At 51.4% G+C, this 25,519-nt stretch overlaps 14 protein-coding genes across 14 annotated transcripts; 4 read left to right on the forward strand and 10 right to left on the reverse strand.

Annotated features, from left to right (window-relative positions):
• Positions 1 to 1,675: 1,675 nt before the first annotated feature.
• On the reverse strand, positions 1,676 to 3,295 carry BDV14DRAFT_211285 (major facilitator superfamily domain-containing protein; the record flags this gene model as incomplete). Its single annotated transcript, XM_073776066.1, has 2 exons — positions 1,676 to 2,240; positions 2,298 to 3,295. 2 exons carry the CDS (start codon positions 3,293 to 3,295, stop codon positions 1,676 to 1,678), a joined length of 1,563 nt encoding a protein of 520 aa, XP_073624036.1.
• A 932-nt stretch (positions 3,296 to 4,227) lies between these two features.
• Positions 4,228 to 5,691, forward strand: BDV14DRAFT_211286 (uncharacterized protein; the record flags this gene model as incomplete). The annotated part of the gene is made up of 1 exon (XM_073776067.1): positions 4,228 to 5,691. One exon carries the CDS (start codon positions 4,228 to 4,230, stop codon positions 5,689 to 5,691), a length of 1,464 nt encoding a protein of 487 aa, XP_073624037.1.
• A 77-nt stretch (positions 5,692 to 5,768) lies between these two features.
• On the reverse strand, positions 5,769 to 7,056 carry BDV14DRAFT_181109 (NADP-dependent oxidoreductase). The gene is made up of 2 exons (XM_073770010.1): positions 6,198 to 7,056; positions 5,769 to 6,148 (listed from the first exon to the last, which is right to left on the reverse strand). Exons 1-2 carry the CDS (start codon positions 7,011 to 7,013, stop codon positions 5,903 to 5,905), a joined length of 1,062 nt encoding a protein of 353 aa, XP_073624038.1. The 5' UTR covers positions 7,014 to 7,056; the 3' UTR covers positions 5,769 to 5,902.
• A 159-nt stretch (positions 7,057 to 7,215) lies between these two features.
• BDV14DRAFT_129400 (F-box protein) lies at positions 7,216 to 9,262 on the forward strand. The gene is made up of 2 exons (XM_073766069.1): positions 7,216 to 8,711; positions 8,759 to 9,262. The coding sequence occupies exons 1-2, from the start codon at positions 7,275 to 7,277 to the stop codon at positions 9,092 to 9,094; spliced, it is 1,773 nt and encodes a 590-aa protein (XP_073624039.1). The 5' UTR covers positions 7,216 to 7,274; the 3' UTR covers positions 9,095 to 9,262.
• A 97-nt stretch (positions 9,263 to 9,359) lies between these two features.
• Positions 9,360 to 9,971, reverse strand: BDV14DRAFT_129417 (uncharacterized protein). Its single transcript, XM_073766070.1, has one exon. It carries the CDS (start codon positions 9,874 to 9,876, stop codon positions 9,496 to 9,498), a length of 381 nt encoding a protein of 126 aa, XP_073624040.1. The 5' UTR covers positions 9,877 to 9,971; the 3' UTR covers positions 9,360 to 9,495.
• A 499-nt stretch (positions 9,972 to 10,470) lies between these two features.
• On the forward strand, positions 10,471 to 10,863 carry BDV14DRAFT_204077 (EthD domain-containing protein; the record flags this gene model as incomplete). The annotated part of the gene is made up of 1 exon (XM_073774441.1): positions 10,471 to 10,863. One exon carries the CDS (start codon positions 10,471 to 10,473, stop codon positions 10,861 to 10,863), a length of 393 nt encoding a protein of 130 aa, XP_073624041.1.
• A 181-nt stretch (positions 10,864 to 11,044) lies between these two features.
• BDV14DRAFT_204078 (uncharacterized protein) lies at positions 11,045 to 12,363 on the reverse strand (the record flags this gene model as incomplete). The annotated part of the gene is made up of 5 exons (XM_073774442.1): positions 11,045 to 11,062; positions 11,125 to 11,782; positions 11,840 to 11,966; positions 12,017 to 12,152; positions 12,208 to 12,363. The coding sequence occupies 5 exons, from the start codon at positions 12,361 to 12,363 to the stop codon at positions 11,045 to 11,047; spliced, it is 1,095 nt and encodes a 364-aa protein (XP_073624042.1).
• Positions 12,364 to 12,475: 112 nt separating this feature from the next.
• BDV14DRAFT_129431 (uncharacterized protein) lies at positions 12,476 to 13,128 on the reverse strand. Its single transcript, XM_073766072.1, has 2 exons — positions 12,785 to 13,128; positions 12,476 to 12,734 (listed from the first exon to the last, which is right to left on the reverse strand). Exons 1-2 carry the CDS (start codon positions 13,016 to 13,018, stop codon positions 12,582 to 12,584), a joined length of 387 nt encoding a protein of 128 aa, XP_073624043.1. The 5' UTR covers positions 13,019 to 13,128; the 3' UTR covers positions 12,476 to 12,581.
• Positions 13,129 to 13,690: 562 nt separating this feature from the next.
• On the reverse strand, positions 13,691 to 15,077 carry BDV14DRAFT_129422 (alpha/beta hydrolase). Its single transcript, XM_073766071.1, has one exon. The coding sequence runs from the start codon at positions 15,039 to 15,041 to the stop codon at positions 13,836 to 13,838; it is 1,206 nt and encodes a 401-aa protein (XP_073624044.1). The 5' UTR covers positions 15,042 to 15,077; the 3' UTR covers positions 13,691 to 13,835.
• A 142-nt stretch (positions 15,078 to 15,219) lies between these two features.
• On the reverse strand, positions 15,220 to 16,869 carry BDV14DRAFT_129439 (putative guanine deaminase). The gene has a single exon (XM_073766073.1). It carries the CDS (start codon positions 16,769 to 16,771, stop codon positions 15,419 to 15,421), a length of 1,353 nt encoding a protein of 450 aa, XP_073624045.1. The 5' UTR covers positions 16,772 to 16,869; the 3' UTR covers positions 15,220 to 15,418.
• A 246-nt stretch (positions 16,870 to 17,115) lies between these two features.
• BDV14DRAFT_181126 (uncharacterized protein) lies at positions 17,116 to 18,641 on the reverse strand. Its single transcript, XM_073770011.1, has one exon. It carries the CDS (start codon positions 18,614 to 18,616, stop codon positions 17,519 to 17,521), a length of 1,098 nt encoding a protein of 365 aa, XP_073624046.1. The 5' UTR covers positions 18,617 to 18,641; the 3' UTR covers positions 17,116 to 17,518.
• Positions 18,634 to 20,934, forward strand: BDV14DRAFT_181127 (general substrate transporter). Its single transcript, XM_073770012.1, has 4 exons — positions 18,634 to 19,968; positions 20,020 to 20,225; positions 20,282 to 20,462; positions 20,518 to 20,934. Exons 1-4 carry the CDS (start codon positions 19,220 to 19,222, stop codon positions 20,777 to 20,779), a joined length of 1,398 nt encoding a protein of 465 aa, XP_073624047.1. The 5' UTR covers positions 18,634 to 19,219; the 3' UTR covers positions 20,780 to 20,934.
• A 63-nt stretch (positions 20,935 to 20,997) lies between these two features.
• BDV14DRAFT_192494 (SDR family oxidoreductase) lies at positions 20,998 to 21,795 on the reverse strand (the record flags this gene model as incomplete). The annotated part of the gene is made up of 2 exons (XM_073771649.1): positions 20,998 to 21,169; positions 21,221 to 21,795. The coding sequence occupies 2 exons, from the start codon at positions 21,793 to 21,795 to the stop codon at positions 20,998 to 21,000; spliced, it is 747 nt and encodes a 248-aa protein (XP_073624048.1).
• An 814-nt stretch (positions 21,796 to 22,609) lies between these two features.
• On the reverse strand, positions 22,610 to 23,868 carry BDV14DRAFT_211289 (NAD(P)-dependent alcohol dehydrogenase; the record flags this gene model as incomplete). Its single annotated transcript, XM_073776068.1, has 3 exons — positions 22,610 to 22,803; positions 22,853 to 23,605; positions 23,692 to 23,868. The coding sequence occupies 3 exons, from the start codon at positions 23,866 to 23,868 to the stop codon at positions 22,657 to 22,659; spliced, it is 1,077 nt and encodes a 358-aa protein (XP_073624049.1). The 3' UTR covers positions 22,610 to 22,656.
• Positions 23,869 to 25,519: the final 1,651 nt, after the last annotated feature.

A 25,519-nucleotide genomic window follows, 5' to 3' on the forward strand; every position in this document is an offset into this window, starting at 1 on the left:
CGCTGCTCACCCGCAGCCCATTCCTTAGCTAGTCTTGCCAAGCATGGTCTCTCATTGAATGTGTCGCTTCCCTACGACTGCTTATCCAGAGCTCTTTGCCGGTGATGTAAGGAGGTACTTGTTGAACCCACCGATCACACAGGCTGTGAGCGCCCCGCTACAGCCTGTGGCAAGCTGCACGAACACGAGGATTCTGATGTCAATCGCCAATTTACTTCCGTCAGCTTACAGATTTTTGACTCGATTCAGCTCAACGCCAGACGTCCCGAGCACCTTCAAGCGAGAACGAAGACGAAAGCGATCAAGAAGACTGCCCCCGTTTGACAGGCACTCGGTGATAAATACTAGGATAAGCTTTAGCCATCGACTCAAGATACAAAACGTGGTCTACATGTCGCAGAAACCCTGGAAGACGGAGAACTGCCGAGCTGATCCCTACGAGCTCGCTAACGCCCTCCTATGATCGACACATAGCTTCCTGACACAAACGTGCTCGCACATCGGAGCCTCAAACAGTCCGACGACAGAGTTTACCCGGGAAGGTCCAGGCTCCGAGAGCGCGGTTCGCTTGAATTGCTACCGTCTCCCCTGGCGAGTGCTAAAGGCTATTCATGTTTGCCAGGTGTAACAGCAGCCCACTCTGTCCCCAAAACTGTGGATTGCTCTGTACTCTGCAGTGCAAAATCACGGACCAGGTCACTCAACGCCTGCCAGTTCGTATTTGTCCCGTCTTGATCCACGGTGTAGTCCCTCTCCCGACTCCCTCTACCAACATTGGTGGTACAAATACAAGAGCAGAGTTTCTTCAAACCCATATACAAATGTAGGTAGTATTCATTTGCTCGTCGTCCCCACAAATTATGAGCTTCGACGACCGAACTGGCTCAAAGGTCCCCGTGGATCCTGACCCGGGCTCCTCTCCACAGCCCCCAGTGGATTGTTTCAGCTGCGTTAAAACAGCACCGTTGGAGGTATGCAGCTCGCTATGATCCCCACACATAATTTCCACAATGCATAGCATAAACACCGTGAGGCCTTAAATCACAAAAGCTGGTATTGGAGGTATAGGGACGGTGGTGTAGGCGCTTCGCAGGCAGGGCAAGGCTAACTAGCCGGCGCTCACATTTTAGATACAACGAGCCAGGCACGGCTACTTTCAAGACAGCGATCATGCTTAGCTTCGTCTATTTGCTATCTTGGCAGCCCCTTGGCAAGTAGTCAAGGTTGAGCTTCATCTGACTTAGGGTTACATTCCGAAGCTCCATCCCGTATAAATGCAGCTAATATTACTCCAAACGATAACAAAAGGAACCGTGCCAATAGCAGCTCCATTGATTAGCCAAACAGCTGTTGATTCAGTAGAGGGCGGATTGAGGTGGCTTGGACGGCGCCATGTGGACTGCCAAGTTGTGGATTCTCATAGAGCTGAAGCCTCTTCAAGGTGAGCCATGGACTTGGCAAACAATTTTGATGAAGGGAGAACTGGTCGACGGCATGTCGGCAGCTCAAGATGCCGCGTTTACGGGATAGCACTGACTTTCACCACTACTCGAGTACTGCATCTGACTCCTCCATTACGATGAAGATCGCGTTCAGGTTTTTGACTTGGGCGTATGTGGGTTTGACTGATCAGGAACTTGTGATTTGATGTGTTTTATTAGATAATGCTCATAGCTTATTCTGTATCACTCGTTGAATCAGACCTCGTATCGGTGCCTTTCGCCCTCCTCCACGCGTGTCCGCGCACATACAAAAGTCCAAGGAACGGCAATGCCGCAAGCATAACAAGACCAAAGAACGTGAAGGACCATCCCCAGCCCATACTTGAAAGCATATAGTCAATCACAGCAGCAAAGATAGCACCGAGCCAACATCTGACCAGGTCAGCTGCACCCTGTGTGGCTACAGCCTGCGTCGGGTAAAGGTCAATAAGAAGCGTATAGATAACGCCCAACAACGGTGTTCCGCTAAGTCCAATGAAGCCTTGTAGAGTCAAGGCAACCGCAAGCGATTGTCTGGTCTGCATGACCCAGCCGTATGTGATGAATGACAATGCCGCCACAAGCGCCCACGGAATGGCGACTTGAAGCCGGGCGGCCTCGTATGGAAAGTCTGTGGGCTCGTACGGTTTCAACTCGCAGTCCTTGGCCTTCTGATGGCTTTTCTGGATCCTTCGATAATTGAGGTCGAGTAGCCTTCCACTGATCACGGAACCGAAGCATCCTGCAACTCCGTACGGCCTATGACAATGTTAGACGGGAGCAGCTGCATGGAATAACCCGGTGAGAAGTACTTACAGAAAGGAAAATCCAACCGACAGCGTATTGAGGTTGTACAAGCGGCTGAAATGACTGCCCGTTGTTGCCCACATGGCTGTCACACCCGAGTAGAACAGGCTCGTAAAGATAACAAGGATCAATGCGTCCTTCTCGGCGAGTATAGTAAAGGCCCTGACAATCTTGGCAAAGTTAACACCTCCCTGCTTCAAATCCTTCGCGTCGTCTTGCTCTGAAGAGAAGCTTTCAAGGCTCGGCTGCAACTGCTCTCGGAGGCTCTGCAGCATAGGCTTCCTCCACCAACTGCTTGGCTGGATCGATCCATTGCCAACTATATTGCGTGCAGTTTCAGGTATGATTAAGACGTAGGCAAGCATAGCCGCACCACTTCCAATGGCCAAGAACCAGAAGATGCTCCTCCAATCTAGGTTCGGTTCCAAAAGGCCCCCGATTACCGGGCCAAATGCGAATGCACCCATAACACTCCCTTGCAAGGGGCCAATATACCGACCTCTCTCTGCTGGAGACGAGATATCGGCAGCAACAGCAAATCCAAAGGGAATGGCACAGCTGCTGCCAAGGCTTTGCAGGCATCGCAGAACAATCAGGGCGACGTAGCTGTCCTGCAGCGCGAGCCCAATGTTCGCGAGAAAATAGATCAGGAGAGTGACTACCCAGGCTATGCGTCGTCCTTGGAGATCGGAGAGCGAAGACATCAAGGCCGGGGTTATGCCTTGAACAAGCGAGAATACGGTGACTAGTAAGTTCATCTGAGTTGTCGACACATTGTACTGCCTTTGGAGAATAGGCAGTACGGGCAGCACAATGTTGGTTGCGATCATCGTGATAACCATCGCTATGCTTGTCAAGGAGATGATGAAGATCTTTCCACGGGTGCTCGTGATGCAGTACGGCTCGGAGAGCCCGGCCACACTGGATGAGACGGCAGTCTTCTCGTTTCCATCCTCGTGGCCAGGGAGGGATGGCCTCGGTGTCTGTTGAGCCTCATGGTCAGCCATGATGGCGACGGGGTTGGTCGTTGCTCTCGAAGTTCATCTGGGCTGCCATCAACTTATATTGAGAACCCCTGATCTTGCCACAATCGCCAGGAAACGGTGGGTCCGAAGAAAAAAAGAGATAGAATAAAAGGAGTATGGAGACCTCAAAAAATGGCCATGCTCCGACTTAGCCGTTGGAGGACCGAACCGAACCATGGGTAGAGATATCGGATAACTCTCGGGACGACTCAGAGCGCACGATGCATCGACGCCACTGCGTGTATCCATGGATGGTTCATGTACCTGCCGCAAAATATTCCCGCGATTCGTGGACCGGCATGAAAAGGGTACGCGGACAATCCCCGGTTAATGTCCCGCTGCCACCTGTCAGCCAGAAAGTGAGGCATACGAAGTATAGGAGATCTGTGCTCAAGAAATCTCAAGCTCAACAAAAACGATAGCATTTTCCTCTTTTCGGTTTGCCAAAGATGGATGGCATCCAGTGCCATTATCCTGGACAACCAATATTCCAGGGCTTGCCTTGTCGCCACCTGCAGTAAGCTCCTTGTATACAACAGCACATGCACATCACCCTCATCTGCGCCTTCCCTATGAATACTGGAGTCAATCAAGCCTTCCTAATTAGAGGTTCCACGTCTCATAAAAATGGAAGGTGCAGTGCAGGTGGTCGCTCTTTCCATAATCGATACAGACTAAACTGGCAGGCACGACGAAAGCTGCTCCTTCCCTTGCATGGTGATGAATATTTACAGATATTATAACTTTAATTTCCGGTAGACAGCGGATCCCTGCCAAGAGATGCTGAGAATGGATGCTGAGTGGTGTCCTTCTGCAGGAGGCCCAGCGTCGACGTCATGGTATTTAAAGACTTCTATATCCAGCCTCGCTTGAATGTAACATGTTGCTTCTTGCTCGTACACAATTCATACAACATGGCAGCATCATACATCCTCATCAAGGGCGCTACTGTGCTGCCAGTCAGCCCACGCAATCAAGTACTGCATGACCACGATATCCTCATCGAGCACTCGTACATCAAATCGGTCGCTCCCAATCTTACCTTGCCCAACCTCAGCCCTAGCACTAGTACTACCATAATCGACGCAAGCAATTGCATTGTGACCCCAGGCTTCGTCAACGGCCACCACCACCTGTGGCAGCATCTTCTGCGCGGCCTCACAGCAGACTGGTCTCTCTTTGGCTATGCCTGTCACTTGCGAACTGTCTACGGAAGCTTATACTCTCCCGAAGATGTCCGCATTGCCAATTATGCGGCAGGCCTTAGCCTTCTCAATAATGGCGTTACAACCGTGCTCGACCACTGCCACGTCGTCAACTCGCCCGAGCACGCCGACGCAGCGGTTGCCGGATTGAAGGAGGTAGGTATCAGGGGAACGTTCTGCTATGGATTCTACCCCAACCCGATCGTGCCTGGTATACCGGAGAGTGTTGCGGACAATACATTCGACCAGGCAAAACGGCTCGATGACGCTCTTCGTGTTCGAAACAAATATTTCCCCGACAACAATCTCGAGACTGCTCTACTCACCTTCGGAGTCGCACTAGACGACCCGACGAACCTGACCCCAGAACAAAACGTCCAGGGTCTACGAGATGCCCGCAAACTTAACCCTCGCATAACAACAGTCCACGCCTCCGTGGTCTCAGACGGCGAGCCAAAACCCGAAATTGTCCAGCAGCTGGAAGACGCGAGCATAATGGGCCCCGATCTAGTCTTCAGCCATGGCGTCTGGTTCACAGATGAGGAAATCGATGCTGTTCGCCGAGCAAAGGCCGGAATCATCGGAACTCCAGACACAGAGATTCAAATGGGAATGGGATATCCTATTGTTTGGAAAGCAAGTGACGCCAGATGTCGCTGTGGCTTGGGGCTGGATATTACATCTAACCAGGGTAATGACTTTGTTGCGCAAATGAGGTTGGCTCTGCAGGTTCAGCGCGCGCGGGAGTATGGACATGGCTATGATCAGGCTGTGCAACGGGATTTAAACCGGAAGGCAGCGGATGTGCTTCGTATGGCAACACTAGGGGGTGCAGAAGCAATGCAGTTGGACTCATTGATCGGGTCAATTGAGGCTGGGAAGAAGGCTGATCTCGTTCTATGGCGCTGCGATGATATCGAGACGGTGCCTATTCTGGATCCAGTTGCGACCATCGTCTTTCATAGTTCGCCCAAGACTATTGATACTGTACTTGTTGATGGCAAGATTATCAAGAAAAACGGAGAGTTTACAGAGCTGGATTGGCCTTCCTTGCGTGAGCAGGTTCAGAACAGGTCGGGGCGACTACGGAGTGAAGCAGCAAAGATTGACATGGCGCACGCCGAGTCGAGATTCCAAGCTGTCTTCAAGCGAGCTATGGAGGAGGAACAATAAGTTTTTGGCTATTAATGTGCATAGTCTTGACGGAGATTGAACAATATGCCGGGAACTTCCAACACCATGAACACCCCCCATGTTGATAGTTATAAATTGCACAGAGATGTAATTGAATAACACATATAATGTATGTTCAGAAACTACTACAAGGACTCTTCAGATTGAGTCGTAAGACGGGTATATGCAGTCGCTAGAAAAGTTGATGTGATTATAGCTTGGCCTTGGGCGCGATGGCCTCACTGACAGGGGCAATCTCGATCATCATCTTGCCGGTATTCTTACCAGCAAAGAGATCAACGAGGCCCTGGGGAGCAGCTTCAAGACCGCCCGACACAATATGCTCCTTGCGAACAAGCTTCCCCTGGGCCAGCCAGCCGGAAAGCTCCTCTCGCGCAATGTGATACTTTGGTCGGTAATCAAAGACAATGAAGCCCTTGATCGTGATGCGTTGAGACTGCAGATAAGTTAGCACAAGGATATTGACGGCTGGTGAGGGGACATACAATAACGTTGATGAATGCCGCAGGACCCTTTGGCTTCTTGGTGTTGTACTGGCTGATGGCACCGCAGATGACGAAGCGGGCGTTGCGCGCAGCTCTGGCAAGACAGGCGTCCAAAATATCCCCACCGACATTGTCAAAGTAGAGATCGATTTGGTCCGGGGTAGCATCCTTGAGCTGGTCGCGCCAGTTGGCATCCTTGTAGTTGATGGCAACATCGAACCCTAACCCGTTGACAAGGAAGTCACACTTGTCCTTTGTGCCAGCCAGGCCAACGACTCGCTTGGCCCCCTTGATCTTGGCGATTTGACCAGCCACCATGCCAGTTGCTCCTGCAGCACCAGATACAACGACCGTATCGCCCGCACGGAGTTCACCGACGTCCAGCATGCCAAAGTATGCTGTCAACCCCGTGATGCCTAGTGTATCCAGCACGTCCGTGGGGCGACCTTCAGCGGGAATTGGGATCTTCTCGGCTTCTGATTCACCAACAAGAGCATATTCCTGCCACCCAGCCCATGTGTAAACCCAATCACCAATTTGGTACTTTGACGTGAGACCACTTCCTACTTCAATCACCTGGGACATACTGGGTCCGCGCATCACAGCGCCAACTTCGACGGGGGCAATGTAGGAGCGTCGAGCAGAAAGCCATCCGCGCATAGTCGGGTCGAGCGAGAGGTAGTGAGCCCGAACGAGTACTTTGTCTGCAGGCACCTTATCGGGTCGTTCGACAGACCGTAGGCGAAATGTGCCTGAGGAGAGCGAGGGATCGATGGCCTCGGTGGGGCGGGCATGGAGGACAATCTGCTTGTTCATGACGATAGAGCGGAATGAAGCGATGCTGAAAGAAGAGTATGAAGGAAAGGAAAGCAAAAGAAAGGACGACAGAGAGGAAAAGAGGAGAAGACAAGACAAAGAAATGACAGCGGGCAGTACTTCCTAATTAGGCAATAGCCGAGGCATCACGAACTCTGCTTACCTCAGCCACTGCGTCATCACGTTTCTGTCTTTGCTCTGCACTGCTCTCTGTCCCCTCCACCACCCCTCATCTTGTACTCCTGCCAATTGCCCTCGGATATGCAAAACAACTCGCCCGTGGCCGATCCCCTTACAGTTCTCCCGCCCGAACTGGTCTTGCGCGTCTTGGAGTTTGCCTCGCTCTCCACCGTCGCTGCATTGACCGCTGTCTCCAAGGCCTGGCACCAATTCATCGACCTCACCCACCAGGACGCCATCTACTCTGCCCTCTCTAAATCCTCCTCTCCCCCGAACCCTACCCTATCGCGGTGGTTTGACGACGTGACCTCTTGCAAGCAGTTTTGCGAACGACAGACCCTTCTTGCCCACAATTGGGAAACCCCCACCCCGGTTAGCCGCGAGCGCATTCTACAAGTCGGAAATGACCCCGTTTGGCGATTTCGTGCCGACCTGAAGCGTCGATTCATTGTATCCACCTCCCACGCCGGTGGGTTCAATGTCACCGATATAGACACCGGTCGCCTGCTATGGCGCCTTCCCTCCACACTCGACACCGACAACGAACACGCCGTCCGCCCATACGCACACTTGGAATACCAAGATGGAATGGTCGTATTTGACCGCGAGGGAGATGCCGTCGAAGTCTGGCAGGCCGATGTGGACGACGCACCTCGAGGAGAGTTCCGTCGAATCGCGATTTTGGACCATGACTGCCAGACAAGAGGCTTCCAGCTGTCATATTGGACCCTTTGCGTGGTCTCGACCCAAGGCCAAGGCTTCGTTTACGACATGACCAAGCGACCACCTACGAGAATAACCCACCTCCAGATCGAGCACGAAGCCGTCGGTCACCTCGATCAGAGCGCCGATACCGTGATATACTCAATGGGACCGCGAGGTTATCATGCATACGATAAGAAGTCAGGAGAGTTCAAGGGCATACTGCAGCCGTCAGACTGCATCGCGACATACCATATTCGTCCTCCCAAAGAAAACTTCGATGCAGCGAGTACGCGACTCGCGGGATTGGCACAACGTGATCCGGTCAGCCAGTACTCATCTCCAAGCCCACCAACCGTCGATAATTTCGTACCGATCAAGCTGCGAAAAGGCCCATTGCCGCCACCGGAGGATCCGGAACATGTCCGAAACGGCGAAGATGAATGGGGAGCGGGAATGATAAATGGTGACTTGTTCGTCGGTGTCTCCCGCGCTGGCCGCACTTTCGTTTGCTCCGACTGGCGCAGGGCCCTTCGTGGACAATCCCAACTCGCAGAGTGCAGTGCGATGATAGAGTGTGAATCCGACGGGTCAACGTTTGACCTCGGCGGTTGGTTGTCGGTCCGCAACCATCGGCTGATGTTTGAAATTCAAGATCGAGTCTATGTTGTTTCCCTGGACGATGAAAATCGGATCCAGGAGGTTGACAGCCAACCGCGCCCTTCGTACTCCTTCCTCACATGCTCCATGCCGCAGCTCGCAGTACCAGTCAGTTTCATGGCACTTTACGACGACGCAATCATGAGCACCTACACTGTAAGTGCAATATCACGGTTACATATTGTTCAAGCTAATCTCTACAGACACTTGGCCGTCGACAGCCTCCTGCCAATACCCCCGACGCCAACCACCATGAAGGCCCCGCACGCATCTTCCCGACAAAGACTATCCGAATCCTGAGTATGGCACCCAGTGGCCGCGACATGCACATAGCACAAGGAGCAGCTCTTGCGGAAGGGCGATCCGGAGACGCCGATCAAAGCCGGCTGCCGGCGGACGAGATTGCTCGCTCGCAGGCCTTACTGCAGCTGCTGAGCATGTTGCGTGAGGAGTACGCTGAAGAGGGCGAAGAGCAGCAATCAGATGACGGGTGGGAGGACGTCAGAGAGGACGTGGAGGAGGACGAGAGCGATGAGTAGGAACATTTGCCTATTTCAGTCTTACGGACTTTTGACTACTGACCGGCGTTTTATAGATGGATGATATCTTTGTGGGCGGACACGGAAACCAGGGATCGCGAAGAGCGTGAGTATTGGGACTAGCACAGAGGAAGGAGCCCATTGCCTCACGGTGGACAAATTGACAATCTACGGTTACACATTAATTTGCCACGAAAAGCAAAGCAATGACATTGAAGCTGGGAATTGCCCTGCATATCTAATCTTCACTTCCTATAAATCCTATTGGGAACTTCACTTTTCTCTAAGGGTCGGTGCTTTTCATGCTGACGGCGAGCTCAACTTGGACAAAACTTAATAACAGGGTGTCCATTAGCCAAACCATCGCCCGTCCTTCAGAACGGAGACTTACCAAGTTCCCCTTACTGAGGCTTCTTGCACTGCAAGTACTTCTCGCCACGGTTACAAGGATCTTCCGCCAGAGCCTTGCAGCAAGTACCGGTCGTCTGATCGAGACAGCCATCGGCAGCAGTACCGTTCTTTGCAACAGCAACAACGATGTCACCGGTGTTTAGCACCTGGAAGGGCTCGTAGGGCGCCGACCCGCAGTAGTCTGAGCCATAGCCGTACTCCGTCTTCTCCCAAGTGCAGCCGCGGTCGGCAATGATGCAGTCGTAGTCTTCGGGGTTGAGGGTTGCGGAGGGAACAGCGGCCGAGGAAGAGGGAGAGGGTGTAGCAGAGGAAGAGAACTGGGCGGCGGCGCTGCCAGCGAGGATGGCGAGGAGGCTGAGAGAGAATTGCATTTTGATGGTTGTATTTGATTTAAGTCTGGAGGTGACAGAGAAGTTCTCCGGCTAGGGAAGGGTACGTGGACCCTTTATAGGCAAGAATTCACCCACAACCCCATGAAGTCAACAATCACCATCCATTCTGCAAAGTCTGGCCGAGATGGTCAGTGTAGATCTGCCCATCCCATCCAAGATTCGTGTCCCGATCAACCTACCCTGTCCAATGCAGGGGACAGGTACGATGCATGTGGATAGGGATCGCCATGGTGTTGGTCAGATTCGGGCTGATGATCTGCATTATTGGATCGAGACTTTCAGTGTCGGCAGGGCGAAGGAAAACCTGTGGGACATGACTGAACAGGGCATAAGTGACGAACTAGTCTTACAGACTCACATGTCCCTGACAAGACGTCTGTGTCCTGGTTGCTGACTGTGTTGAAGTTCAGCTGAGGCGCAAGGATAATGTAGGGTTAAGTGATGATTGGCTGCACCGACTATTCCTTCATTGTATAGCTTCACCAACCACACGACCATCTATAAATCCAGCCCAATTCCCAACATCCGTACAACATAATCCATCCCCCAAAAACAATCCAAATCGAACCAAAAATGCCATTTAAAGCCCTCCTCTACGTCACCCGCAAACCGGGCACAACCCCAGCCGAATTCAAAACCCACTACGAGACTGTCCACGTGCCTCTCATCAAGGAGTTAGCCGGCGACCTGTTTCCACTTTCTCATCGGCGGCTTTATCTTGCGCGTCCTTCGCCTGGTGAAGACGGGAGTTACCCTGTTGCTGCTGTTCTTGGGGATCAGGAGGATTTTACCTATGATTGTATTACGGAGTTGACCTTTTCTGATGAGAAGGCCATGCAGGTTTTCTTCGCGAAAAGAATGGAGCCAAGTACGAAGGAGGTTGTAGAGGAGGATGAGAATAAGTTTTTGCAGGCGGACAAGTTGAAGTTGGTTGTTTTGGGGGATGTTCAGGAGACTACTGCTTGAGTTTGTCATTGAGACATGAAACCTCTGCTTGATTGTATATATGAGTGACGGAAGATATTTGAATAATTGCCAACGCTTGACAGCTTCAAACAGCGCCTTATGGCGCACCGCAAACGTGGGATCGAAAGTTTTCGGCCTCCATATTCCAATAACCTCAAGCCCTACTGAGTCGAACAGGGCTCTAAATTGTCTCTCCGTTCTCCAAGTCAATGAGTACGTAGCCATCATCTGCATATCCGACCAAGCTTCAGTTATCCTAACTCCAGACTCGGGAAGGAGATTGTCATCAGCAACAAGCAGGACCGAGTTGTCGGCCATGACATCCCGAATCCGCTCTAGGACCATTTTGAGCTGCCGGTCCGGCAGGTCCTCAAAGTATGGCCGAGTGTAGTATGCTTTAGCATTCTTGATGAGTGGAAGAGGTGGGACGCCATCTTGGTGTTGTCGAATGACGGGAGATGGCTCTTGCCAGACAACCAGGCCCTGCAAATCGAGGAAACGTTGCCTGAACTCTGGGCATTCCGTTGTTGAATTTGAACCAAAGTGAACCAGTAACAGGTCTTGCGGAGAGGAGACTTGAAGCCGATTTCTCACAGGATAATAATCGAACCATTTCTCTTCTCTGGCACATTCATCGCCATCTTCCTCCTCTTCTTCCTCCTCTTCTTCTTTCCTTTCTCCTCCTGTCTCTTCCTCTTCTTCCTCTTCTTCCTCCTCCTCACCATCTTCCGCTTGTTCGCTATATAACATGGTGTTGAGAGCATTGTTCAAACGTTTCTTTGATTCCACATAGTCCACGTAATGCATGTTGCTCCGCATCGCGTACTGAAACGGACCATCTAACGCATCGTCAGGATTCGAGTATCCATTCCCCGAAAGGAACTCCGGTATGGCAGCGGCAGCCGAGGCATGAGAAGCACTTCCAATAGAGGTCAATGCACAATCAACTTCATTGATTCATGCTCCTAGTACTTACAGATGAATAACTTTGGCCTTTAATTTTGGATCAGTTGCGAGGGCTTTGGCAAGAGGCGTCACTTGAAACGTAGCTGCATCGACCTCTCTGAACACCCGAATACCGGGTAGTACCCGCATCAGTCGAACTAGCCCTTCATTAGCACACTATGTATAAAAGTAGATAAGGGATTTCTACTGATCAGGTTCGGGTCCGCAGAAGTCGCCTTCGCTAGTTGTTTGATGGTGATGGGTGTCTCATCACTAGTCGCCCGAACAGTAGCGTCAATCAACCCCATTTCGATGGCTGTGGTCAGGGCAGCTACAGGGTAGACCTGAGTATATAGTTCATTAGGAATTATATCTTCAATAATCGGGTGAAAGTCATACCGCCTGCATAATACGCGTTACTGCCTCTCGCGGACGTTCGAGCGCGCCAATCAGCTCATGGCATTCCCTGATCAGGTATACTCGCTCGTGCTCGAGGATGAGTTCCGGCAATCCGTTCCTCACTGTCTTTATATTACTCAGTAGTTCAGCTGCCATAACCATTAATCTTTTTTTTCGATATGGTGCTGGTTGTGGCACTAGAGACTTCAGGGTGGGCGTTATTCATACGGTAGTAGAATGTTGAGCCGCATGGGGGCCCCGAACAGTAGCCAAGCGAGCGGACACGAATCATCGACACAAGCGTAGTGGCTGTTACTATGGCAGCATCTCCATCCAATGGTCGCGTAGGGTTGCGCTGATCGCGAGGCTGCCAGTCAATGCTGTCGTGCAGTGACCTTGACATGAATGCCCGTCTGTTTATTAAACCAGTAATTGTGAGTCTTCCACTCCTTCAGTGGGTCGCTCGGCTCCAGGCTGTACTCTCTCAATAGCAGTGGTATCATCTTGTGCATTTCGGCAAGTGTTACCTAGACGTTGTGAGTTATCAGACGAATTTCCAGGGTGTACGAGAACAAACGTTCTTCCCAATACAGCATATGCCGGTCCATCTATGCTGCCGCTTGAGAGTCTCGCAGCCACCGGGCCGGGTTAAAGATATCTGCATCATGTCCAGAGATATCTTTGTTGTAGTGAAGCACTGGTGCGCTGATACCCACTTTTGTTCCTGTTGGTATAGACTGCCTGCTATAACTCTTCCTCCGGTTGGGACGTATCGGGGCATTATAAGACCCATGCTTGGGTGCATACGCATTCCTTCTTTGATGCAAGCGACCAGGTAGGGGAGTTTAAGGGCCTCGTTGTATTGTATCTTTGGGCTCAGTCTTCCGTCACGGTAGCTCCATCGATTTCCGCCATGAGGTTCTTGTATGCTTCGGGTGTTTTTTCATGAGATAGTAAAACACTGCGCGAATGGCAATCGCTGTCGTGTCGCTGCCGGCGTTTATAGATGGCGGATTAGAGTTGGTGGTATGGCGTGACTGGCTGGTTGACTTACATTGCTACCACAGATTGATCTCGCGAGTTCCAAAATCATCTTTAGTCTCTTGCACCTTGAACAACTTGTAGAGCAGATCGGACCGTGTACTTTTTCCGTCCGCCCATTTGCCCAGGGACCCATTTGTCCAGGTCAATATTCTCTTTCGTCTTTGAAAACCTGTCCATCTTCTCTATGAACAAATCGATACAATCATCTATGTACCTTTCACACTCTAAGACATTTGACATCGAGTAGACGCTGTTAACGAGCTTCTGCCTCGCTGCGTGCTTGGTGTCGTCCATCTGCGCGAAGTGGTCGTCATGAGGCGTAATCCCGACAGCCCAGGGAGCGTAAAAGTCTTTCAACAGTTAGGAAATACCCATAATCTGCGGAAAACCCTTACCTTGGAAAAGCCACTTGAGGGCTGCAAGTGATATTTCGGGCTCGGAACCCACTCTCCACGAAGTGCATCCTCAGAAAGAGATCGTTGTCGCGCATTGGGACCCATATCTATATCGCTCAAAAATAATTCGATTCCTCTGCTCTCTCTTCGATATGTCCATCCTGCGAGGTCGATTTACAGTGTACACAATCATAGCGAAAACGACGGATCAGCGGCTTCGAAATGACGCATAACTGCCATGGTAACAATCGGGTATCCCATAACCACATCATGCAGGCCTGTCTTCAGTAGCTCCTCGCGAATAACTCCATTATCCGTCCGCCAATCCATAATGGTTCCCGCTGCCCCAAGGTTCACTCGGGTCTCTAGCTTCTTCTCTTCGAGGTCGTCAAAGGTCACTCCGACCGGTACAGATCCGTTCACCGCATGCCAAAAGAGAAGCTGAGTGTGATGCGATGGGATATCCCAGTCATCCTCAGCGTGAATAATGGTCAAGTGGTACTTCTCTTCGTTGACCTCGTTAAGACGAACAAGTTGGGTGATCCGCTCATTGGTAAGCCACTTGTCCCTGATAAATCGCAGCAGATAGTCGAACAAAGCTGGGAATCGAGCGAGTGGCGACAGAATAGGAATAGTTCCTGCGACTCGATACGTAGAAACGAGCGTTGGAACATTCACGAACGGCGAAACGAGGACTGTCCCCGCAAAGACGGTAGGGGGTAACTGAGCGGCATAGTGGTGAGACACGGCAACAGTCGCAGCAGTCCCCATCGACTGCCCAAATAGCACAATCCGCGAAGCCGGAAGACCGGCGACATCCATAGCCCATTTTGTGACAGCAATCGCATCCGCGATAAGTCCAGCCTCAGACGGTTGACCAGTACTCCGACCAAACCCCCGCCAGTCAAACGTCAGCACATGAATCTTGCCCGGATGCCCAGCAGACAAGGCACGATAATTAGGCACACGGTGCCCCGACCCAACAGTCCCCCCAGCACCATGCATGTGGATCACAAGTCGCGCATCAGGGTCATCGCGAAGCAACTGAAGCGCATGTCGCGAGGTAATATCCGAAACAAACCCCGTAGGCTCAGCCGTAAGCGCCAGCTCATTCTTGCGATACAGCTCGATAGGCAGGATATGCCAGGCGTACAATTCCTTGTTATCAGGCGTCTTGATTGAAAAGGGCGTAACCTGGTTCTTGAGGAATCCAAATGTCTCGGGGATATTGAGGTCCTTAAACCATGTCATCTGCACTGCATGCAGGTAAACAACGTGCGATTGGAATGTGGGCGTCGTGAGTAGACCCAGTAGGATTGCGTATAGCCCGACGCCGGCTGCGAGCGAAACAAAGGCATATCTGAATACTGAGCCGGCTAGGTCGTCGGCGCCCATCGTGTTTGGGAAGATCAGTGTTTTTGCGACATGTGTAGAGGGAGGTGCAGCTCGTGGAGACGCTTGGGTGCGGCGCTATTGTACGATGCCACCCAGTCACCTGATCATGACACTTTGACCATTGATTATCACACATGCCATCTTGATAAATTATTTTCTGGGTTTCGCATCTGAGTGGCCCAGATTCGATGCTGAAAATATCGGTTGTGGTATCCTGAGAATGTTGAATGATTGTTATGGCTGCCCACAGCCAATATATATATTCGAGATCCTTCCGTACAACCTCCAGCTCATTCATCCCATTATACCCAGAAGAATGATTGGAGGGCTTGAATAGAGTGACCCGAAATTTGATTGATTCATGATATCGTAAATGCCTATCTAGTTCCGGCAACCTTTCGGCCGCGGACATACACCTGCGCTACGTTCCGATCATCGCCAGTCATAATGTACTTCTCAAACACTCTGCGCGGAGAATCCCCATCCTCTCGTGGTGTCATGGCCGACTGCAAGCCAGTAGTCGTAGTGACCCACACCGCGTCAAACTCCTTGCCAACCTGGAAGTTGCCAATGCGATCTTCAAGACAAAGAACCTTTGCTCCTCCCAAAGTCGCTAGGTAAAATGTCTCCTCGAACGACAGCGCTTTATCCTTACCTTCTGACAAGACCTCCCGGGCATTGGATGCAATCATGGCCTGTCGCATGACAGCAAGCATTCCTGAAGCCCAACCACCGCCGCTGTCTGTGCCCAGACCGACCTTGATGCCGCGACGCAGGAAGTCTCGTACGGGCGCAACCATGAACCCTCCGCCGACAGTCATGTTGGCGATCGGGCAGTGCGCAACACCACAATCCAGCGAGTGGATCCTCTCCTTCTCGTAGTCTGTCATTATGGTGCAATGGGCAAGGATGGAGCGGGCATTCAGCAGTCCGTAGCTCTCGTACAAGTCGGCCTCGCTACCGGCAAATTGTGGGAAAAGCTCCGTCGTCGCATCGATCTCTTGTTGAGCTTCGTTAAAGTGAGTTTGGATTGCCAATGCGTCATCGCGCTTCACAATCTCTCCGAGGCCTTGGAGAAGCTCGGGGGTACATGAAATAGCGAACCGCGGGGTCACGACGGGCTTCACCAGATGCTCCTGGTGGTCGTTTTTGGACAAGCCTCGGATATGCTGAATGCATTCCTCAGTTTCCCGCAATGAAACGGACGCGCTCTCCTCCTGGATGTAGTCTGGAGCATTTCTGTCCATGTTGCACTTGCCCACAAACGCCCGCTGCCCTTTCCTGTGGCATATCTCAGCCAGTATTTTTGTTCCCTCCCTATGCCGGGAGCTGTAGTATGAAGCAGTCGTGATGCCCTGGCGGAGAAAGTCCTCGACGGTGTGCTCGTAGATACTCGTAGCGTAGGCAGGATCGGCAAAGCGGGCTTCGACGGGGAAGGTGATCTCGTTCAACCAGTCGAGGATGTGAAGCCCTTGACCGAGGCCTCGCATGGGCCATTGAGGAGCATGATTGTGTGTATCGACAAAACCGGGAATCAGGAAATCGTGAGGAGGAAGACGGTGAATTGAGGCATTGGGAGGAAAGGAATCGGAGGGAAGGTCGTTTGTTGACTTGTGGAGAGCTGTGATGCGACCGTCAGTAACAACAAGAGTGGCGTTGTCCAGGATCTTTAAGGTCTCAGAGTCAATCGAATGGATGACAGTGCCTTGAAAGACAAGAACAGACGCCATGGTTACAGTCCCCAATTGCAGGCATTGTGAAGATGCGAGCAGTGCCAGCGCATTTAAATGTCAGATTGTTTATCAACAACGAGGGGCATTACAGAGGCACGTGACGGCACAGTTATCTACAGAGTGTGGGAACCAAGATGCTTGACCATTCAGGGGTGCCCGTGGGCTCTGCTAAATAGGGATATGATGACTAAGCGAGGTCGACCCGTAGGGGCAGGCGGTACCGGAGGGCAGTATGCTCCGACACAGAGAACATACCACGTGACATTGCTTTTATGTCGGAGCATACTGCCGTCCGGCACCGCCTGCCCCTAGGGGTCGACCTCGCTTAGTCATCCATTAGTATCCTAGATAGCTGGCCGTACCGGCCACCCAATAGGAGATCCATCCATCGCTTCCCACATTTTACACTAACACGTGACCATCGTGCCTTCTCTTGTTGTCATGGAATTCTTCTTGTTACCGCTACTACTTGCTCTGCAATAACGAGAACCCGTATGCTTCACGAGCGTCGGCGTTGATTCCCTCCAGACCCACAAATCCTTTCAAGTTGCTCTCATCGATCTCGTTGCGCTCCGCATAGTCTGGACCAGGACGACCCTCCAGGATGGCCTCCAATTGTATCACGGCATACTCCTGGTTCGCTGGTGTCGTGGGACATGAGGCAATGAATGCGACCGATGCATTCTCCTTGCCCAGTTGCTCGGTGTCGACCGCATGACAAAGCTGGTGCCATTCCGTTAGCATTCACGCGTCGAAACAGACCGAGATAGAAGGACTCACATCAGAATGCCACCAAACAGTGTCACCAGGCTTGATAGCTGGGGCATACATCAGGCACTCTTCCAGCCGCAGATGAGGATGTGACGCCCGACTGAGGCGCTGACTTTGAGGCTTGAAAGTCCCAGGGAACCATCCCGTCGACTCGTCCAGCGTCCACTTCTCCGCGTCCATGATATCCTCCGGGTCAGCTGGCGGTTGGAAGAAGGGCCGCAATAACATATACGCGACGGCTGTTTTGACATTGGGGTACAGCATGATTGTCCCTTCCCTCGGCGCCGTAGGGGTCAGAGCCGTCCAGCCCTGGAATGTCCGCAGAACCTGCGAGTGGGCAGTGCCCTCGTAGAATGTCTGGTTTGCATTCTTGCGAAGCCCCAAATCAAACGGATCGTGCTGTTCTGGATTCCCAGAGAAGATGTTGGAATATACCTTACGGTACGTTGGATCGGCCCATCGGCAAAGGCTGCCAGCATCAATATGAGGACCCAAACCCATGAATGGCACCCCCGGAGCCCGGTCGCGAACGCCGTCGAGATAGATCAAAGGGTCTGACGAGCTGCCGCCCGTCGAGTCATGCCACAACTCGTTCAGCTTGCGCTGGAGTTTCAACTGATTGGAATGTGTCCGAAGTGCAGTCTGCGTTGGCGAGTTGTATAGAATCAGCATTGACGGGCTCTCCGGCGGCCATGCTTTAATTGAGCCTTCATTATCTGCGACAAACTTCTTTAGATTGTCGTAGTGAGTCGATGCTTCAGCTTCAGGAATAGTGCTTCTGCAGACAAAAGTACCAATCCGTCTTATCTCCTCGCGTTGATCGTGTGTGAACCCTTTCTCCAACACTTGCTTAGTGTCGATAACAGGAATGATCTTGTTGCCCTTCTCCGCTATCTCGTCGGTGACACTCTTCAGTTCATCACAGACCTTGAGCCAACTTGTTCTCAGTGCGTCAGGGCCGTATTCCGCGATGATCGATTTCTTGATAGCTAGAAACTCCGGATCTTTATCCTCCGCGGCCTTGTAAGTATACTCGGCCCAAGCAGGCCAAGGTGCATCAAAACTCGGCATCTTCGGACCCCGACCTTACTGGGAGACCACAAGCACGAGCGACCAGCAGCCCTACATTAAATAGCTTATCATCGTCGTGTCCTCGAAAGCGGGTCATCCGCCTAGTCCTACTTGGCACGTTTTCCTTTATCTATCAATCTCTCCAGCCCCTAGGATACAAGGAAAAGTTGGAGTAACAGGAGTGTCTTATCCAAGTCCAGCGAGATAGCGCATTCCTACCTCGGACAAGCCGAAGAGACTGGCAGCATGCTGAAGAAAACCCTTGATCTGCATCGGGTCGTCCGCTCCATTTCTACCTAGTCCAAGGCAGTCCGGTTTGGTCTGAACGTAGTTGCTATCATGGGTATAAGTAGTCCACTGTATAAGACATGGCTCAATGCTCGATGCGAGCGATGATCGCCATCAATCTGTCGCGAGATTCTCCAGCCATGTCCGTGCAATTTGAGCGCCACCATGTGTCCAAGCTGGTCCCAACGGATCACAGGGTGCTCATGCCCTTGCTCCTTGTGGTGACCGTGGTCAACTCTGCTGTTAGTTCAGTGCTCACACTGCCGTTATTTCACTATTGACTTTTGGCAGACCCTAGGGTACGACTCTTCGGTCATGAACGGCCTGCTTATTCTTCCGTCGTATTCAGAGTACTTCAACCTCACCACAGCCACCGAGGGCCTCAACAATGCTGCCATGTGGATTGGACAAATCCTCGGTTCCTACCTCATGCAGCCGATCGCAGACTATATTGGCCGTCGTCTCTCGATATACGTCGCTGTCGTCATAACTGTCATCGGGATCATTCTGCAAGCAGTTGCGCAAAATATTGCCATGTTCGTGGTGGCTCGGATAATAATAGGTATTGGTATTGGTATTAGCAGCGGCGCCGCATCTACACTCCTGGGCGAACTACTACCTCCACGACGACGAGCACGCGTGCTCGGTCTTTTTTTCTCATGCTTCTTTGTTGGAAGTCTAATCTCATCGATCATCAACTACGGTACCCAGAACATCAGCAGCACGTGGGCATGGCGGCTTCCTTCGCTATTACAGTTCATCCCCAGTCTTCTGGCCGCCATCTGCGTCCCCTTCGTACCAGAGTCCCCCCGTTGGCTGATAGGCCAGGACCGTAATGAGGAGGCATTGGAGGTCTTGATGATCATGCAGGGGAAGGGAAACATTGACGCTGGCAAAGCAAATGACGAGCTAAACGGTATCAGAGACACAATTGTGCGCGAGGCCGCAGAGTACACGGGAAATCCCTACAGGGAGTTCCTCTCAACAAAGGCGAACAGAAAACGACTTGTTATTATAGTTAGTTTCGGTCTGATGATTGAGATGTTTGGAAACTTCATCATCTCGTACGTCCCCCGTCTCTTCGAACTTTACAACTCCGCTGATATCTGAACCAGCTATTACCTGACCAAAATCCTCGACCAGGCTGGCATCACCAACACCAAAACACAGACCCAGGTCCAGGTCATCATCAACTGCTGGTCATTTGCCATCGCCATATGCGGCAGCTTTATGCTAGACATTATCGGTCGCCGAAAACAAACCTTTATTGGCGTCAGCGGCATGGTAGTCACGCTTTGTATGATCGGAGGACTGATCAAACGTGGGTTATCGCTCCACTCATACCATCCTTACCTACTTATCTAACATCCTGCAAAGGGTACGGCGAAAGCACAAATACCTCCGGAATCTACGGCACCATCGCCGTGATATTCCTCTTCCAAGGCTTCTACGCCTTCTCAATTACACCAATGACCAGCTTGTACGCGACCGAAGTATCCCCCTTCAAACTGCGCACGGCCGGTATAGCCATCTTCCACATGATGGACTCTGGATTCGGGTGAGCCCCTCCTTTAGTATCTCTATTCAGCACTCGCTAATCCCGCCCGCTCTAGTCTTCTTGCATCCTTTGTTATGGCCTACGCAATGGAGGATTTGGGCTGGAAGTTCTACTTCATCAACGCCGCTTGGGACTTTGCCTTCCTTGTCCTTGCCTACTTTACCTTTGTTGAGACAAAGGGGCTTACGCTCGAGGAGGTTGATACTAAGTTTGAGAGTACAGAGGTTCTGGTTGGTGTTAAGGGTGTAGAGGAATCCGAGGACGTGCCCTCATCTGGCAAGGGCGGGGATGTTGCGTATAAAGCTAGAGAGATCTAAGGGGGTCTATGACTTGACGTATGGCGGGTTGATATTCTTGACTCACTCTATTATAACTCAGCTTAATACTTCGATGGCCGAGTCTACGCAGTCCTAAAGACAATTGCTCCCTGGAAGCCATCATGCTATCGGAAGACAAATAAACTTCGACAACCAATATATATGATGTTTCTATCAATCTATCCGAACAGTAAGACGAGATATATCCAGATCCCCATCTACCAAGGGAATTCCGACCCATCCCAGATCTTGAACCGTCCACCAACCGACTCCCTCGTTGCACCATCAACCACATTCGCAATACCATTAACACTCTCCTCAGTCGTAATAAACGCCTTCCCCAACCCAGCTAATTTGGCCCCAGCATTCCCCATGTCGGTCTGCACGAAACTGTTATACCTGTCAGCCTGTATATTACTCCAGAAAACCATAACCACATACCCAGGGTCAACAACAAACGCCACAAACTCCTCATTCTCAAAATGCACCTTGCGCACAATCCAATGCAGCATAGCCTTACTTGGCCCATACGCCCCAGAGGGAAAGGGTCTCAAATTCATACCCCCAATACTACCCATCGGACTTCCCACAGCCGTAAAGATGGGCTTCTCGCTCTTCTTCAGAAGCGGGTAAACGGCTTGGTAGAGGTATAGCGGGCCATAGGCGTTAACGTCAACGTGTTTCTTCACTTTATCGACTGGGACAGAATGGACGGTTGAAAAGTCATCGCTTATACCGGCGTTCGCGATCACGATGTCTAGATGGTTGATGCCCTGCTCGGATGCGAGGGTTTGGACTGCGGTCGCTGGGTCGGTTGGTGACTTGGAGTCGATTTTCACGATGATGACCTTTGAGTTGAATCCTTTGGCAAGAGCCTCGAGGGACTTAGACGACGCGCTGTTGGGGTCTCGCACTGCGGCAATGACGGTGGTGTTAGGGCGTGCGAGGAAGACTTCCACGAGACCACGTCCGATGCCACGGCTTGCGCCGGTGATGAGGTAGATTGTGTTTGCCATTGCAAAATCTGAATTCAACTGCAAAGACAACTATTTGATTGTGTCTGTTCATCATGAATATCCTTGTCGTTTCGGTGACTTTATAGAGCCATGTTTGGGAGCCAACATAACGCCCCCAAAAGACGCATTATTAATGCTTGGAAATAAATTATAAAGCATGAATGACTCTTGAGGAAGGGAGTCAAAGTCGCTGACTTCCTGCAAAAGTCCTGATTTTCAGAGAGAGCTGAAGGGAAGTCTCCGATTTAATTGGGGGTGGCCGGAGACTTATATGGCGGACGGTACTGTGACGACTCATTGATCAAGACCATTCTGGATATTGCGCAAGCGAAGAACGTAGAAATTTAGGTAGTTGAAGGAAGAAAGATAAACCTAGAGTTTTTGAAAGACTAACATTGTACAAACAGGCGAACGAGAGGTTTTAATGTGTCGCATTTCTCATACATGGCATGGAAGTCTCCGATGGCGTCTATCCGACGGACGGTCTCTTGCACTATAGCCGATATAGTCCCCGAGAGAAGCAACCTCAGCGCCACCAGGGCAGATCCTGTAGGATTCTTCAATCTATTAAGTACAAATTGATTGGTTTTCAATGATGTGAGCTTCAGCCACGAGATTGGCCAGGGTGCAAGTATCTTTGACAAGGTACCCAGGGCCACCACACCGGGTACCCCCTGCCTTTCGTCGATCAATGCCCTACTCCGCCTTTGTCCACAGGGTACTTGCTTCCTATTCCTCATAAATCTGTTCTTCCCTGTCTCTACTTCTCTCTTGCTCTTCCACGTAATAATTTGTTGTGAATAAACGGTAAAAACTGTCTTCATTATCACTACGCTAAATATGCTAATCATCAATGCTCATTTAGTTCCAGAGCAGAACACCCTTGAGGGCTTTTCCTTCCTTGACCTCCTTGAACGCTTTCTCGAATTCGTTGACAGGGTAGTATGTGACCATCTCCTCCAGAGGGAACAGTCCCTTGGCCTGTTGCTCAATAAGGTAGGGCAGGAACTAACTATAATTAGCGTCATCGGTCAACAAAGAAATACATGAAGCATACCTTCTGAGTCTCGCTGTCACCCTCGCAGCATCCGAGGTACTGACGGCCCATGACGAGGTGCGAGAAGACATCGACACCGGCACGGACACCAGGAGTAGGCGCACCGACAGTGGCGCCCTTACCACGAGTACCAAGGCAGTCGAGTGCCTTCTCAACGACCTGAGGAACACCAGCACAGTCAACCGAGTAGTCAACACCGTTCTTTCCGGAGATCTTCTGGATCTGAGCAACAACATCGGCATCGCCACCGTTGACAGCATGCGTGGCGCCGAGCTTCTTCGCAGCCTCGAGACGCTGCGGCTGCAAGTCAACAGCAATAATGATCTTCGCATTGCGCAGCTTAGCAGCCATAACGGCACTCATACCGACGGATCCAACACCAAAGATGGCGACTGACTTGCCCGGCTGCACGTCCAGCGTGTTGAGAATAGCGCCAGCACCAGTCTGGATACCACAGCCAAGAGGCGAAAACAAGTCAAGGCGCGTCTCTGTGGGAACCTTGACGACTGACGCACTGCTGACGATCGTGTGACGGGCGAAAGAGCTCTGTCCGAAGAAAGAACCGTGCAATTGAGCACCGTTGGAGTCGGCCAAAGTCAAAGATCCATCCGGGCGCTTCTGGCCAAAGTTACGAGGAACCCACTCGGCGCAGTAGGCTGGGTGGCCCTCGTCGCACTGGTAGCAGGCACCGCAGTGGTCGAAGCTGAGCAGAACCTTGTCGCCCTTGCTGACGTGCGAGACCTTTTCACCAGCCTCGACAACGACACCGGCACCTGGAAACTCTTAACAAGGTCCACCAAGCATTGAGGAAATCAGTGGTTACCTTCGTGTCCAAGAACACTGGGGAATGCAGCAGGCAGAGTGCCGTTCATGCAGGAAAAGTCTGTGTGGCAGATACCGGTCGCATGAATCTCAACGAGGACCTCATCGGCGCGGATGTTGTCGAGGGTGATCTCCTCCATCTTGGGAGGGACATTGACCTCCCTGGAGACGAGAGCTTGTGTCTTGACGGCCATTGTGAATATGTTGAGTGGAGAGATTGAAAAGGGGTATCTAAGGGTATCAAAGCATTAAAAGAAGAATATGTTCTACCTCTCTCTCACGACGACCTCTACCAGTTTATATACCCCTTCCACCCCGCCATTGACCCGAGATACGGCGATCTACCAGCTCAAAGAAGGCCCCCAAAGTACCGACTCTTGGGCCGAAAGCTGCCAGGCACCGCCAGCTCGCGCGGAGAGAGACCCGGGCTGCAACTACCAAAGTCTGGATCAACTGGGGACAAACCAGAAACCAAACATTCCCAATTCCGCTCCCCCGCTACCCCGCATAGGCCACAGTCCGGTGTTCCAGGTTAAATTACCGACTCTCGCTGCCGGCGATGGGCGATGATCGCAATCGCCCCCCGCCTGGTGCGTGCACTGGCTGATCCCCGGACTTGGCCCGAGGTTGTCGTCAAAGGGATTCTCGAGCGTTAGACTTTATTTTATACATATACTAGATTGACCAATGTAAGCTTAACCAGCCAAGCACCTGCAGAGCAAACAATGTCCTTGTAGTTGTGCGACATCTTACACCCCGGTAACCCTGATAGGAGCACCCCCACGCCGTCGCCACTCTCGCACAGTAGCGCGCCGCCAAGAGATGCGCTGTTCGTAATGGATTCTCTATTTGAGATCCTGAAATCGGTCGTGCACTTAGCAAGGCAGCCACCAGCCGTGTCTCCATAAATAGAGCACGATATAGCCCACGGTGGAACTGTTGGGGCGGAAATCTGAACTCAGCGAGAGCCGGTGGGCTCAGTGGCACGGTTAGAGCAACATCCACGAAGTTTATATTCCAGATGGAAAGCGAAACAAACACACTAACCTCTCGCAGCTATGTGGATATTTCTCGCTATAATCATTATAAGAATGGAGACCGTGGACTGAGAACAATCCACCTTCACACCCTCCTACTCTGGCGGACTTACGGCTTAGTAAGCTGCTCTTGCTCCCCAACTTGAGGTTCTCAAATAGAACGGTGCCACCGGACCTGTAACCTGGGTTCTCAAACAAGTTCCTCTGGCTTGAAAATGTTCTTCCGGATAACTTCATCTCAAAGGCTGTCTGATGCATCTATACAACTAAGAAAGCTATGTATTTGAAGAGCCTAGGTCTGAAACGCCTGGATGTGGGTAATCCATCGGACCGTGGAGATGACGGGCTGGGTGGACCTGAGTCGAAGGGCCTCGACCCTGTACATTGAATTGAATCTGGTGTACTGAGATATCTATAGAAATAGAATAAGACTACTCGATGGCGCAGGACTACCCGGTCAGGAATCCAAAAAGGAGAGAACTAGACGAGACCGTCAGTACTTTCTGGATATGCATTATATATCAGCAGAACGACCATGATTGAGTGGTACATGGCCGTTGTATAATCTTTTCGATCTCAAGGACTTGAACCTGCCGCGTGTGATTTTCCAAACTTTAAGCTGTTCGAATGTGACACACTGACTTGCCCCTTGATGCTAGTAGATGACGGCATAACTGCGCTACGTTTACTTGGTCGCAGGTTATGTATGTACTGTCTGATATCACAGCTGGACATTAGAGGTTGAGATGAGTCGTGGCCATTTAAAATTGCCTATGACGATCCTAGACGTAATCTTATGCCTACCTAT

The sequence above is a fragment of the Aspergillus stella-maris genome (assembly GCF_047715825.1).
Source record: "Aspergillus stella-maris strain CBS 113639 unplaced genomic scaffold BDV14scaffold_69, whole genome shotgun sequence".
Lineage (NCBI taxonomy): Eukaryota > Fungi > Ascomycota > Eurotiomycetes > Eurotiales > Aspergillaceae > Aspergillus > Aspergillus stella-maris.

Coding starts and splice junctions, on each gene's coding strand:
- BDV14DRAFT_129417 (XM_073766070.1), bottom strand. CDS start 9,876: ATGCAATTCTCTCTCAGCCTCCTCGCCATCCTCGCTGGCAGCGCCGCC.
- BDV14DRAFT_129431 (XM_073766072.1), bottom strand. CDS start 13,018: ATGCGTATGCACCCAAGCATGGGTCTTATAATGCCCCGATACGTCCCA. Junction 12,735..12,784: donor TATGCTGTATTGGGAAGAAC/GTTTGTTCTCGT, acceptor CACAACGTCTAG/GTAACACTTGCCGAAATGCA.
- BDV14DRAFT_129400 (XM_073766069.1), top strand. CDS start 7,275: ATGCAAAACAACTCGCCCGTGGCCGATCCCCTTACAGTTCTCCCGCCC. Junction 8,712..8,758: donor CAATCATGAGCACCTACACT/GTAAGTGCAATA, acceptor TAATCTCTACAG/ACACTTGGCCGTCGACAGCC.
- BDV14DRAFT_129439 (XM_073766073.1), bottom strand. CDS start 16,771: ATGGCGTCTGTTCTTGTCTTTCAAGGCACTGTCATCCATTCGATTGAC.
- BDV14DRAFT_129422 (XM_073766071.1), bottom strand. CDS start 15,041: ATGGGCGCCGACGACCTAGCCGGCTCAGTATTCAGATATGCCTTTGTT.
- BDV14DRAFT_181127 (XM_073770012.1), top strand. CDS start 19,220: ATGAACGGCCTGCTTATTCTTCCGTCGTATTCAGAGTACTTCAACCTC. Junction 19,969..20,019: donor TTTGGAAACTTCATCATCTC/GTACGTCCCCCG, acceptor TATCTGAACCAG/CTATTACCTGACCAAAATCC. Junction 20,463..20,517: donor ATGATGGACTCTGGATTCGG/GTGAGCCCCTCC, acceptor CGCCCGCTCTAG/TCTTCTTGCATCCTTTGTTA.
- BDV14DRAFT_181109 (XM_073770010.1), bottom strand. CDS start 7,013: ATGAACAAGCAGATTGTCCTCCATGCCCGCCCCACCGAGGCCATCGAT. Junction 6,149..6,197: donor CGGCATTCATCAACGTTATT/GTATGTCCCCTC, acceptor ACTTATCTGCAG/TCTCAACGCATCACGATCAA.
- BDV14DRAFT_181126 (XM_073770011.1), bottom strand. CDS start 18,616: ATGCCGAGTTTTGATGCACCTTGGCCTGCTTGGGCCGAGTATACTTAC.